Source organism: Chanos chanos, chromosome 9, assembly GCF_902362185.1.
Source record: "Chanos chanos chromosome 9, fChaCha1.1, whole genome shotgun sequence".
NCBI classification, from domain to species: domain Eukaryota; kingdom Metazoa; phylum Chordata; class Actinopteri; order Gonorynchiformes; family Chanidae; genus Chanos; species Chanos chanos.
Window position 1 is genome coordinate 41,917,754 of NC_044503.1, and position 14,391 is coordinate 41,932,144.

At 43.4% G+C, this 14,391-nt stretch overlaps 1 protein-coding gene across 1 annotated transcript; it reads right to left on the reverse strand.

Annotated features, from left to right (window-relative positions):
* Window positions 1–11,674: 11,674 nt before the first annotated feature.
* On the reverse strand, window positions 11,675–12,709 carry LOC115821223 (uncharacterized; the record flags this gene model as incomplete). Its single annotated transcript, XM_030784994.1, has 2 exons — window positions 11,675–12,448; window positions 12,644–12,709. Coding segments are annotated over 2 exons (840 nt in total), but the record flags the coding sequence as incomplete, so codon positions are not given.
* Between the last annotated feature and the right edge of the window lie 1,682 nt (window positions 12,710–14,391).

Below are 14,391 nucleotides of genomic sequence, written 5' to 3' on the forward strand. Positions count from 1 at the left end.
CTCAGCTGTCCACTGTAACGGGGCAGCGCTATTTACTTGGCCCGCTGCTTTAATTAAGGCCCGTAATGGAGCCACCTTAAAGGCATAATCATAAATCCACTGCCTGCTGTATCCAACCATGCCCAGAAAGGAGAGCATTTGCCCCACCGTCTGCGGTTGGGGTGCTTTGGTAATAGCCTCTATCTGTGAGGGTGCAATACACCTCTTATCCCCACATAACTTTTTCCCCAAATATTCCACTTCTTGTTTACATAATTGCAGTTTATCCTTACTTACCTTGTGACCCCCCCTTAGCTAATGCCTGCAACACTGCTACTGTGTCTTTTCCACATTGCTCTTTGGTGAAACTACAAATTAACAAGTCATCCACGTATTGAATTAGAGTACTGTCAATGCTTACATGCTGCAAATCCTCAGAAAGCACTCTGTTAAAAACAGTTGGACTATCACAAAAACCCTGCGGCATCCTAGTATAAGTATACTGCTGACTCTGATAAGTAAATGCAAAAAGATATTGTGACTCTAGATGCAGTGGTATGCTAAAAAATGCTGAACATAAATCAATCGCTGTGTACCACTGAGTACCTGGTGGAATGTTTGACAATAATGTGTGAGGGTCTGGTACAATGGGGGTCTCTGCGTCCACAATGGCATTAATCGCCCTTAGATCATGTACTAATCTATAATCATTCGAGTGCGGTTTCTTAATAGGAAAAATTGGTGTATTACATATACTGTTAGTTTTGACCAGGACTCCTGCCTGTACCAGGCCCTCAATGGTAGGCCTAATGCCTTCTATAGCCTGTGATGTAAGTGGATATTGCCTTTTATATTTTTATATGGTAAGTTTATCCCTGGTTTTAGCTTTATTTTTACTGGCTTTGCAGACTTAACCAGGCCTACGTCAGTCTTGTGCTTTGTCCATAGGCCATCTGGTACCTGCTGTAACAATGTTTCCTGCTCTACTGTGAGTGACATCTGTGTTATTATTCTCTTTTCTAGCAACACCCTTTCAGCTATGATCATGTGTCTTACTTGACATTCTAATGTACTGCTTGTCTGGTGAGATGTGAATTAGTGGATTATCAGTCAGAAGCCACTCCTGCACTTGTAATGCTTTTTTAATCATTGGTCCCAGTTCATGTGATTCGTGTCCCTCGGCGATCATTAGTGTTACGTGGGGTACTGAATCCTGAACCTGGAACCATTGCTGGAACTGTGCTGGCAGTGTCACGGCTGCTGCTGCTCCTTGAGGTCCTACATAAATGTCTTCGCCTGTAATGTAAGGTCGTAGTCCATTGACATCCTCATTCCAGCGCTCTTCATATTCTCTATCTGTTTGTTCCCCGTCAAACTTCATTGTACAATGAAGCGGTACTCTTGGATCATTTGCCTTTTCTAATTGGGCTTGCACCCAAAGTCTCCACAGCTTCCATTGTTGACGTAATGCTGAATCTTGAGGTATTATTCGTAACCAATATGCTACTGGGTGATCCATCCGTTGTTCTCCTATATTAGACATGGACATCATGGAGCTTACGATTTCCTCTGGAAAATCTACATGAACTCCATCTTGTGTGCACAATATTTTAGCCTTCAATGAGCACAAGATGTCCCTTCCCAAAAGGTTGGCGGGTGTGCTGGCTGAATAAAGTAATGGTGCAATGATTACTTTTCCGTTAATCATCATTGGAACGGGCTCAGTTAATGGTATAACTTGTGGTTTCCCAGAGAAGCCGACTGTTTTTACAGATGTCTTAGAGAGGGGGAGATATGAGCCTTCTTTTCCAATACATGAATGTGTTGCACCTGTATCCACCATAAATACGTGCTCCTGTTGACCAATGTTTACTGGTATGGTGGGTTGTTCCGTAGGATGCTTTGAAATGGCTGGTAGTATCGGCTCCCCCACAGGCTTCTCTGGGCCCCCCTAATATGACCACTCTGCAGCAGGGCCTGTCCATGGGTTGGTTGGACATTCCCTACGTCTGTGTCCTACTTGATTACATCCCAAGCAGACTTCACTGGCTTGTTGGCCTGTTCCTGTTGGTTGCCATTGAGCTACTTGTGGTGGCCCTTGTTGTGTCTGCCAGGTCTGAGCTTGCTGTTGCCATTGCGCTACCTGAGGCGGCCCCTGTTGTGTTTGCCAGTTCTGTGTTTGTTGTTGCCCTTGTTGTGGATTTTGCTGATAATATCCATTATTTTGTGAGGCAACACCGCCTGGCGCCTGTGAGGGTCTGCCTCCTGCCGCTGCCGTCCTCTGTGGAGGCATTCGTCGTCTTCCCCGACCTCCATTAGGCCTTTGTCCATAACCTGACACAAATACCTGCACCGGAGCAGCAGGTATGGTTGTCAATGGGACCGTCGGTTGACGGACTTGTGGCAGTGACGGCTGTTGTATTTGTGGTGGTGGTTGTATTTGTGGTGGCGGCACTGGCGGTTGCGGAGCAGATGTCACCTGTGTCACTACTGGAGCTTGAATCTTTTCTTCTTTCTTTTTATTTTTTACATTCTTTACAAGCTCTCCTACCTGCAGCTGTGTCAGTTTGTTAGTCAGCTGCCTGGCTTCTTCTTCTTGTTTCCTCTGCTCCTTCCTGTATTGTTCCACATGATGAATTATGTGTTCTGAAAACACTGGCCATCTCATCTTCATCAACCCTACCACATCCTCCAGTTTCTGCTGGACTTGAGATGGCATACTCTTTTTGACCATCATTTTGAACAAACTCTCAGTAGTAGCATTTGCATTCCATGGGCTTCCTGTCTCTTCTTTCCATTTTCGCTGGAAGTTGTGTAAAAATCTTAATGGGTTTTCATCATCCTTTAGCCTCTCTTCCTCCAGCTTTGAGGGATCCATTTTTTCAGGATATTGTTTTCTCATAGCTGCCCAAATAGCTGTTCTGTAGAGATTAAAGCTCAGGTGGTCTGAGCTGTTACTTCTGGTGACCAATGGCACCTCTGCTTCTGCAAATATATCGTTAGTTATCTGCTTACCAGCTGTATACATCAACAGGGCTTTAATGTCACCCAAGGCCAACTTTGATCCTCCCGTGTTCTCTTCTAAAGCTGTTATCCATTTGCTTGCTCCTTCAGTTAGTGGGGGCAGTTTGTTAGCCAATGTCTGCATATCCATGAATGACCAGGGTACATACTGTTCTCCATCTCTTTTGACAATCAGTGGATACATGTCACCTGACCTCTGTTCTTCCATTCGCTCGTCACATCTTGGCCTCATGTGTCCTCCACTGACTATCAGTCCACTTCTTAATGTCATTCCTTCCCCTAAACTCAGGCTACGGTTGTCCTGATCACGTGGACTGATCCGCTCCTCTGTCTGTTCAGTCATTTTGCGCAGCTCTTCCTGCAGCGGTGGCTGTCTCCTGTTTCTTGCTCCTTCCCTCTTACAGGCCTCTTCCAAGTTTTCTATATGCACTTTTCCAGTGATAATTCTCTCTGTGAATTTTGGCCTTTTTTCGGGCGTTGATGTATTTCCCATCCCATAACTGCTTCCATGCATGTATCCCTTTGCTATTTCTTCAGCAAACTCTGCCCCGCGTGCAGGTGCGAACTCAACATTTTCATTATCCAATAATGGCGACCTCACTTCAGACCGGGGCTCCTCTGTGTCGGTCCTTCCTGATCGCTCTTCCCCATATCCACCAGTGAGAGGCGGTGTATCTTCCCATTGACTGGCTTCCTCCTCCTCTCCACTGCTCCACTGGATGAGTTGATCTGTGCCTGCAGGGGCTTGTGTGCATCTTGGCCTGCCCTGTTGTGATATCTGAGGCTGTGTATGTGTGCCTGTGTGTGTGTGTGTGTGTGTGTGGGTGTGGGTGTGTGTGCGCACCCTCCCAGGTGTGAGTATGTCAGCTGAGTGTCCCTTAAATCTAACTGTTCCGGTTACGGGACCTATCTCTATCTCTCCCTCAAGCTTTCCCTCTTCCTGCGTCTGCACAGGCAACATTGGATACATTCCAGAGTGAAAGGATTTTTTCCCATCACGATAAGGTGGGGGTGTTATTGGCCATGTTGGTGCTGTGGGCCCTAACTGTATCTCTGTTGCTCTTTCTTTCTCCTCACTCACAACCTTTTTGTCCATATTTGGAACCTCTTTGACTGTGCCAAGTGTCCCTTTAACCCCTTTACCACTTTTAGCACGCATCTTTATTCCTTCCCCCATAAACCATGCCAGCACCTCCCTCTCTTTGTGTCTTTTGCCAACCCTCTTATTACTACTGTCTTGAGCCTTGTGGTGCTTTATGTTTACCTCTACTTCTAAACATTTTGACACATCAAATGTTCCCTCAATCGGCCACTGCAGTTTACCACTCGTTCTTTTATTCCACTTTTTCATGCATCTTAGAATCTGATTTTTGTGATGTGGATGTTTCTCAATTATAATTTCTCTTGGCATAATTATTTCTTTTGCACCCAGCATTATATCCATTAATTTTCCTTTCTTCCTTTTTTCCCCGAATACTCAGATACCCTTATATGAACCTCTATATATTTCTAATCTTGACCTACGCAACAACCTTTCTCACAATTTTAGGTTTTGTTTTTCAGTTAACACCAAAACTAATGCTCTACCTCTCGGAGCCGTCTGGACCAGCTGCAGATCTAGTTATATTAGTCCTTGATTCTATTTCCCACCCAACTCTACGTGGATCACTAGCTATCTACAATCTAAGATTAATCAATTAGAAATTTTCTGGTACCCCCAAAAAATTAATTTAACAGTAGGGCTACAGTGCTGTCGGGATTTTTATTTTTATTTTTAACAAAGCCTCTCTATCATCAGCTACAAAGCGCTTGCCTCCTTCAGCCTCCACTACGTCACAGCTCATTCAATGTCTGGGAACTCTGCCTGCTCCTGTCTTAAATCTTCCTCCTTAGTAAGTTGCTGTCACTTCAGACTGATAAGCTGCTCATCCTGCCTGTACACAACACCAGCTGATTCTTATATTTCACTCTTCAAACAACTCAAAAAATTAGTATCCCCAGCGTCTTTATATCATGTTCCTTTTATATTCAATTATCCAAATAAGTGCGGCAACCCACAACAGCATGAAGGCAATCACAAACAAAGACAAAAATACTTTAGTGCCGTTATACGTATGTTGCTTTATTTTCATTAATTCTTCATCATAAACATTATACATATGTGGCCAAGGAAACAACAATGCTTAGTATTTTTCGTTATTCGCTCATCCGTTTATTCTTTGATGCATGCACATGGACACGTACTAGCCCGAAGACTACTTCTAAAACATTTTTCACATTCCCGTGCCCTGAGATGCCAAAAACTTACTGCATGCTTTTTACGACAGAACTTACATCTTACGCTCTTATCTGCCCTATGGATATCGTTATGTGGCACCTGACAAAATGGATCTAACACAAACCCCCTTGGATAATAATTATACAAGACTGTCAATTCCCTTTCTGCTGCCGCTCCCAACGTGCTCCAAATAAACAAATCTCCTACATATACTTTCACTATTTCCATCCACTCATTTCTCCATCTTAATCCTATACCCACATGCTGTGATGCTGGTATTAAACCTCTAACTGCGACTTTCATTAACGTAAACGTTAATTCTCCTACCCTATAACTCTCCTCAGTTACCAACACGCGCAAGTCTGATTTTACAATCAGCTCTGACCTGCCTCTCCCAACCTCCTCTATCACCCACTGTCTCCACTTTCTTATCACAAATGACTCACTTTCCTCCCACTCTGTCATGTAATCTAACAACTTACCACTTACTCTCTACAACTTTCTACAACTTTCTACAACTTTCCCAGCAAATACACTGTGCATATGTGTGATAACGTATATCCCCACAATGCGGACACGCCGTTGCTTTAGCCGGTCCCTCGTATTTAGGCAGATAGTAGTGTGCGTACTCTTTCCGACAGTGCAAACACGTAGCAATACTTAACCAAGCCTCACCCCCTCTCGGTTCCTGGACAGCTGTACTCTCTATATCAACAGACCGTGTTTTTGGGTAATGTGCCTCTAACAACCTCAATTCTTTCTCTGCTATTCTTCCATGCGTACTCCAAATTACATAATTCCCCACATAAACCTTTATTATTTCTATGACTCTGTAAACTGTACTCCCTTCACTGTTTATATCTTCTTGTGAAATTGGCAGGATAGCTTTTAAATTTACTCTAAATGTATACCTTTGTTTGATGATCCTAATATTATTTACCACAATACTCTCCTCCTGATTAAACCTTATTAAACATGTTTTTGTACAAAAGGTTATACATGGTACCTCTGTGCACCCTGCTTTTTCAAATATCCAATCTCTTAATTTACTCACCACATAAGACTCATTTTCCATTCATTCAACTCAACCATACAATTGCCGGCACATTCACACTCACTCACTCCCCCAAGGTCACCGTCCTATAAACCTCTTAGCAGCAGCTAGACTGCCGTCCCTCACGGGCCCCTTAGCAAGTCTAGTTTTAACAGACAAACACACAAATGCTGCCGTCCCGTAGGCCCCTTAGCAGCAGCTAGACTGCCGTCCCTCATGGGCCCCTTAGCAAGTCTAGACTTGACACACAAATGCTGCCGTCCCGTAGGCCCCTTAGCAGCAGCTAGACTGTCGTCCCTTACGGGCCCCTTAGCAAATCTAGACTTAACAAACAAATACTGCCGTCCCGTAGGCCCCTTAGCAGCAGCTAGATTGCCGTCCCTCACGGGCCCCTTAGCAAATCTAGACTTAACAAACAAATACTGCCGTCCCGTAGGCCCCTTAGCAGCAGCTAGATTGCCGTCCCTCACGGGCCCCTTAGCAAATCTAGACTTAACAAACAAATACTGCCGTCCCGTAGGCCCCTTAGCAGCAGCTAGATTGCCGTCCCTCACGGGCCCCTTAGCAAATCTAGACTTAACAAACAAATACTGCCGTCCCGTAGGCCCCTTAGCAGCAGCTAGATTGCCGTCCCTCACGGGCCCCTTAGCAAATCTAGACTTGACAAACAAATACACAAATGCTGCCGTCCCGTAGGCCCCTTAGCAGCAGCTAGACTGCCGTCCCTCACGGGCCCCTTAGCAAATCTAGACTTAACAAACACACAAATGCTGCCGTCCCGTAGGCCCCTTAGCAGCAGCTAGATTGCCGTCCCTCACGAGCCCCTTAGCAAGTCTAGGCTTGTATTTTTAATATGTATATTCTTATGTATTCTAATAAGTATAATTTTTAAATCAAAAGCAGTACTCACAGTGCTGTGTTATTATTATCAGCAGACAAAAAATCTTTGTTAGTCTCACACACTCATACTCATCCACACATTTCACTGCATCAGACTCTTTTTTCCAATTTAGGTTCTTTAGAGGAGGGGCTAGTTCATGCCTTGGCCTGGGCGAACCCACTGCCTTTGATTTCGACAACTAAAATGCAGATTTCTGTTAAAAAGGCTCTGCTTACCTTTGTTATGTGGCCACTGTCGATTCAAAGAGCAGGCCTGTCCAAGCGGTCGGCTTCCCCGTGCCCCTCCTGGCTGCGGCTCGCCAATTAATGTGGGAGAGACTCCCCGGTCAGGGCCAGATGTGACCGAGTCCCTTCTCCACACTCAGAGTCCTACTTCTTCTTTTTCTTAATAATATAGTCTAAGTTTCAAAAAGCAGTCAAAGTCTTCAGGAGTCCAATGCAGTGTAAGTTTATTGCATTCAGCAGTGAACAAAATACAACAAACTGAGTCAGGTCCCGGGGAGTGACTAAAAATAATACAGAAACTCATGCACTTATATCTAGAATTTTACCTGCATGCTAAATCTAAGTAACCAATAAACGCATAATACGGTTGTATGGTAACATCCCTTATATCATCGGTATTTTGCATTGTCCAACCCATTTGCTTCCAGAAATTTCCCCAGATTTTCCCAGAATTCGTTATTCCATACGCCATTATTTCCGGAGTGTCCTTATTTGGTTAAATAAAAAATAATATTCAACCGTGTCCTAAGTTTACCTCGAGTACCCAACCGTATCCCCAATTTCACCCCAGACACTTTACCCTTAATGCAGGTGTTAATTATCAGGCGTTGGGCTAGCTCATGCGAACCGGATGCTGATGCAGCTGTATCCCAACCATTGCTTATGTTTTCTTATCACTATCCTAGATTTTACCCTTTTTATTTTGCCTTCATGTTTTGCTATCCTTGCATTTTCCCTTTTTGTTTTTGTACGCCGAGGACTTCTTCTGTTAACTTTCAACTTACAGAGGCCTTCTCCCATCTTAGAGGCCTTCTCTCATCTTAGAGGCCTTCTCTCATTTCTCCAACACTGTACAGAGTCTGTACCCTAGATCGATCGACTTAGACACTCACGCATTGCGGCCTGTCTCGTGAGAGAGTTGTCAGAGTTGCGGAAGGAGAAAAAGACCACACAGTTAAATGAGAGATTGAAATGATACGAGGTTAGCATAGTAAACGTTAGTAAGCTCACATTAACACTTAGCTGCCCAAGTTCCCTCAGATGTGTCAAGTAAATACTCTAAGGAATATAAAACTATTGTGACCCGAACGTTCAAACATGGGATCCTTGGTGAAGACGTTTCTATGAAAAGTAGGGTAATGTTACTAACTGACCTTTACATTTGAAGGAAGATTAATTGTTGTGTTCCTTGTTGTGTTATTTGTTGTGTGGAAGCTGTTGACCTAATTATAGGTTTGCTTTCATTCGTTTGTAGATGAGTTAAAGAGACATTAGGATGCAGCTCTTCCTGTTGATCAGAGATTCACCATCACTCCTGAGTCATGCTGTGTTCCTGTCCCAGACCCACCAAACCACACTCTTATTTCTCATCTCAGGTCTGACATCACATCAGTTTGGTCCTTATCTCTGACTTTACATTTGATTTATAACATTCATTTATATTTCAGAATATTTATACCATCACATACTGTCTCCTCAGGTATGTGTTTGTGTAGTGATGTGGTGTTGTCTCCTCAGGTGTGTGTTTGGGTGGTGATGTGGTGTTGTCTCCTGGACCTGTGTATGGAGCATTAGGAGGAAGTGTTTGGATCAACACCACCATCAGACCTGCTGATGTGCTTGAGTTAGTCCAATGGACATTTAATAAATCAGAAGTTATAACATCTGACCCTCATGGCGCACTATCTGGACCTTCTTACCGTGGCAGAGTGAATGTGAACCCACACACTGGTTCATTAGAGCTACTTAATCTGACCCTGAGTGACAGTGGAGAGTACACAGTCACCATAGTAAATGCTGTTAATGATCCAGCACAGACAGACAAAACTACTGTAAATGTGATTAGTAAGTAATGACTAGCCTGCCTCTTATTTCAAAACAAAAGTCTTGTCAGTTCACTCACTAGTGTTACCTTGTGTTCATTTTTAAGATGAAGTCTGTGGTGTATCAGGTATTAGTGAGGTATGGTTGTACAACCAGATTCATTTTGAATTAGGTGAATTTTATTATTTAAAAATTAATATCCTTTTTCCTGCACACCATTCGCAAAGTGTTCACATCTCAGTTCAGTTTTTTTCTCTAGAGTGCCTAGTGCCAAACTGTCACTTTCCCTCGTAATGATTCTTTTATCTCTCTCCTACAGAGAAAATCTCTGGAGTCTCCCTCACTGGTCCAGCACAACCCCTAATAGAAGATCAAAGTTCTGCTAATTTAACCTGTGAGGGAACTGGCTCTATCATCACCACAGAATGGATGAAGGATGGTCAACTTCTGTCTCCTAGCAACAGCATCATCTTCTCTGCTGATCTGAGATCAGTGTCCATCAGTCCAGCGAGGAGATCAGACAGTGGAGAATACCAGTGTAGACTCAGTAACCCTGTCAGCTCTGAGACTGCAACTTACACAATGACTGTCATCTGTGAGTGTCACACACATTCACTTTACTGATGAGAATTCACCAACACAGACACTATAGAAATGAATAGAATAAGCGAGAGAATAGAAATGAATACAGAAACTCTAGTAACTCTATTGTGTACACAGAAGAGTGTTTATGGTACGTAGAGAGATGGAGAAAATAGTGTTTATGGTAAAAATTGTTATTTTATGTATTTCTATAGTCCCTGCTGTTCTATTTATTTCTTTTCTCCCTGTTAAACTCTGTATAGCATGGTCACCAGATCTGGAACTCTTCCAAGAAACACTGGTTTTTTTTTCACAATGAAGAGAGGTAATACTCATTATGACTAGAGACTATAGAAATTAATAGAATAACAGTGACCATAGAAATGAAAAGAACAGAAAAAAGAAATGAAAGAATAACACTATATGAAAATGAGTTTATTCCATCCTACAGGACCATCAGTCTTTCTTACATCTGAGAACTAATGATAAACTTTGTGATCTCTTCAGATCAAAGTTTAAGAGATGAAGACCCTCTAACACAAACAGGAGGAGTGTATCACGTGTAAAGGCAACACTCATAGAAAACCTCCACTGACCAGATCAAAAGGAAAATGAGTTAAAAGTGGAACTCTCTCTTTGTATATTAACATGTTACCAAAGCTATTTATACATAATCTTTTATAAAGTTTCAGTGTTTATGTTTACAGTGTTTATGGTTTGCAGGAATAGTCACCCGCATTTATTGGAAGTAAATCTGGTAAAACCGGATCAGTGATAAAACTTTGTCAAACAAACACAATCTCAAAAGATCTGCCAGTATCTAGCATAGCAATATATAGTTGTTTCCCTTGTGCAATACAACATATGAAAAGAAATTGTCCAAGATAGCAATCTAAAACATTCCCAGCATTTAATGCAGCATTCTGGCCAACATCAGGAAGTCAAGATCTCAACACTGTGACACAAGTTCATTTAAAGAATATGTGCTGTGGGAAAAAAAGGCCACTTGCCCAGGACAGCAGTGTCATACTTATGGCCTGCTCTCTCTATGTAGTTACTGGGGTTTCTCTTTCTCTACTCTCTCTCTACTCCTTCCCCTCTCTCTTCAGTTCTAGTTATGTGGGCTTCACTCACAGGTGGTGGTTCTATACCAAGGCCTGTCTGACAGGGCCCAGGGGACAAGGTTAAGCTGTAGCTTAACACACACTGTCTACTTAACACACACTGTGTAACTGAACACACACTATATGTCCTGGAGGATCACTGTTGTATGTACGATAGTATGAAGATCTTTGTTGATGGTGGGAATGGGTAAACATGACTAATCAAAGGAAGAAAAAAGCATTAATATAATATGATAATGAAACAGTGTAAATGGTGTAGAATGAGATTCATGGATTTCTGACAGGTATAGTCAGTTGTGTAAATGACATGTACCTGTTGGCTGTTTGGTACTTGAGTTGTCTCATTTGTCAGGTAAACACTTTAAAACTGTCTGGGGTTGTGAAATTCACTGAGAGGGGATGGGTTCAGTTTATTGGCGCTTTTCAGACCCACAGAGTTAAACCAGACAGAGACAATTTACAATTTACAATTTAGCATTTAGCAGACGCTTTTAGCCAAAGCGACTTAGTCAGTGCATCAGTCAGATTCCTAATACCTCATAAGCATACATCGCTAAAAAGACTGAGCGTCGATTTACTCCTTCGTATTGCGCCCTGGAATTCTTAGACAAACTTAGATACAAGACAAGGTTTTTTTTTTTTAAGGAAGGGGGGTTAGGCTTAGGGGGATGGGTGGGTTCTAAAGAGGTGGGTTTTCAGTCTCTTGCGGAAGATGGTGAGGGATTCCGCAGTCCTAACTGTACGAGGGAGGTCGTTCCACCACCTCGGGGCAATGGCAGAGAAGAGGCGTGGTTGGGAGGAGCGGCTGCCGGGTTCCCGAAGTGAGGGGACCGTCAGCTGACCAGAGGTCGTAGAGCGGAGGGTTCTAGTAGTGGTATATGGAGTTATTAGGGACTGAAGGTATGATGGGGCGGAGCCTCTTGTTGCCTGGTAGGCCAGTACCAGTGTCTTGAATTGGATGCGGGCAGCTACCGGAAGCCAGTGGAGCGCAGTAAGGAGTGGAGTGACATGAGAGTGCTTAGGGAGGTTGAAGACCAGGCGTGCAGCGGCGTTCTGCACAAGCTGGAGCGGCCTGATGGCGCAGGTCGGCAAGCCAGCCAGTAGGACATTGCAGTAGTCCAGGCGGGAGATGACAAGCGCTTGAACCATGAGCTGGGTCGCCTGTTGTGTGAGGAATGGGCGGATTCTTCTGATATTGTATAGGGAGAATCTGCAGGATCGAGTGATTGCCGCGATGTGACCGGAGTAGGGTAGCTGGTTGTCCAGGGTTATGCCTAGGTTTTTGGCTGCTGTGGTGGGGAACACCACAGATCCCTCAATGGTAATTGCAGTGTCGATCGTTGGGGAGTTCTTTGCAGGAAAGAACAGAAGCTCAGTTTTCTCCAGGTTGAGTTTGAGGTGCTTAGCAGACATCCAGGAGGCAATGTCAGCTAGGCAGGCTGCGATGCGAGGCTGAACCTGAGAGTCAGAGGGGGGGAAGGAGAAGAACAGTTGTGTATCATCAGCGTAGCAGTGGTAAGAGAGACCATGGGCGGAGATAACTTGACCGAGGGATCTGGTGTAGAGAGAGAAGAGGAGTGGACCAAGTACCGAACCTTGTGGGACCCCTGTGTGGAAAGGGCGGGGGGAGGAGACCGATTCCCTCCAAGAGACCTGGTAGGAACGGTCAGACAGATAGGACTTGAACCATGCGAGTGCAGAACCCGCGATGCCCAGCCCAGCAAGGGAAAAAAAAACTTGAGACGTCTTAAATCTGAGACATGAGAGACAGAGACGTCTTAAATCCGAGACATGAGAGACAGAGGTGTCTTAAATCTGAGACATTAGAGACAGAGATGTCTTAAATCTGAGGCATGGGAGACAGAGGTGTCTTAAATCTGAGACATGACAGACAGAGACGTCTTAAATCTGAGTCATGAGAGACAGAGGTGTCTTAAATCTGAGTCATGAGAGACATGAGATGTTTTAAATCTGAGACACGAGAGACAGAGGTGTCTTAAATCTGAGATATGAGAGACAGAGGTGTCTTAAATCTGAGTCATGAGAGACAGAGATGTCTTAAATCTGAGTCACGAGAGACAGAGGTGTCTTAAATCTGAAACATGAGAGACAGAGGTGTATTACATCTGAAACGTGGATGACAGAGGTTTTATGTCTCAGGACCGTTGTGATCTGAGCTCAAAGCAGAGTCTGACTCCTAATGATCAACACAGTCACATGAGATAATGTAAAATGACTCTTTTCTCTTTTTCTTTTACAGATGAGTCCTATGCTGGCGTGGTCGGTGGTGTGGTAGGTGGTGTTGTTGGTGCTGTTTGTACTGGTGTTGTGATTGTTTATCTGCGTCATAAAAAGTAACGGTGATTTCAAAAGTTTGAATCAGCTCAGACAAGTGGAAATGAACAGGAATTGACTCTATAGTAGGGATGTCCTGATCAAGTTTTTTTGCTCCCAATCCCAATCCAATCTGCCGATACCGAGTCCCGATCCGATACTTGTATTTTCCTAAATAATACAGTTCCACAGTGCACCTTTCAATACATTAAAGGTATTAAAATCAATTCAATGTATATGCTTGACAACTGAATAGCAATGCATTAAGAAAAAAATTGCCTGCATTCAAGCTGTTCCTTTTTCTTTCGTTTATTTTATTTTACAAAATAACAAAGTAAACTTTGTTGTTACGCTCCAGTAGAGCAGTGTCTGAAGTCTAGGGTCCAAAGTGTAGAGGCGCCAAAAGCTAAAAAAAAAAGAAAAGACAGCAAAAACCTGAGGTGCGTTCAATTAGCAAAGAAAGGCAAACATTCGCGAACATTTTCAAACAGTTTTCTTTTGCTCTGACAACATTTGAGAACACATGCTAACGGTCTAAGGGGGTAGTTCTCGGAGAATAAACATGTACGCTGGACTAAGGGAGATAAGTGGCCGGATGGGGGTACCAGAAAATATACCTAAGTGTTTGATTTTATTCATTTATTTATTAACATGTCTAACTGTTGGTTATGTTGATACTTTTTTTGAAAGCCTCTTTTTTGTAAGCTATCGTTATCAGTCCTTAGCGTTAGTTAAGTGACTGTATTTCTCTCTATGGTCGTTCGTTTAGGCTAACTCACATACATCACATACAGCTAAAGCGTTAGGTGTTTCAATTGATTGACTGAGGATTAATGTCGTCGGAGTATGCTGAGCTCAAAATGTTCACACTTAAAAGTTAAAAGAAAACCCATTCGCCTCGAACGTAGCCTCAGTTTGCCGAAGTTGAACGCACCTCTGTATTCGCTGCTATGTCGATGGGCTGGTCGTCCAAAGTGATAAATCAATTACCCTCTCGTAATCTTTTTGGCCTTGTCGCTGTCTCAAGGAAATTTCTCTCTCCCGTTCAAAGTATCCTCCAGTGTGTG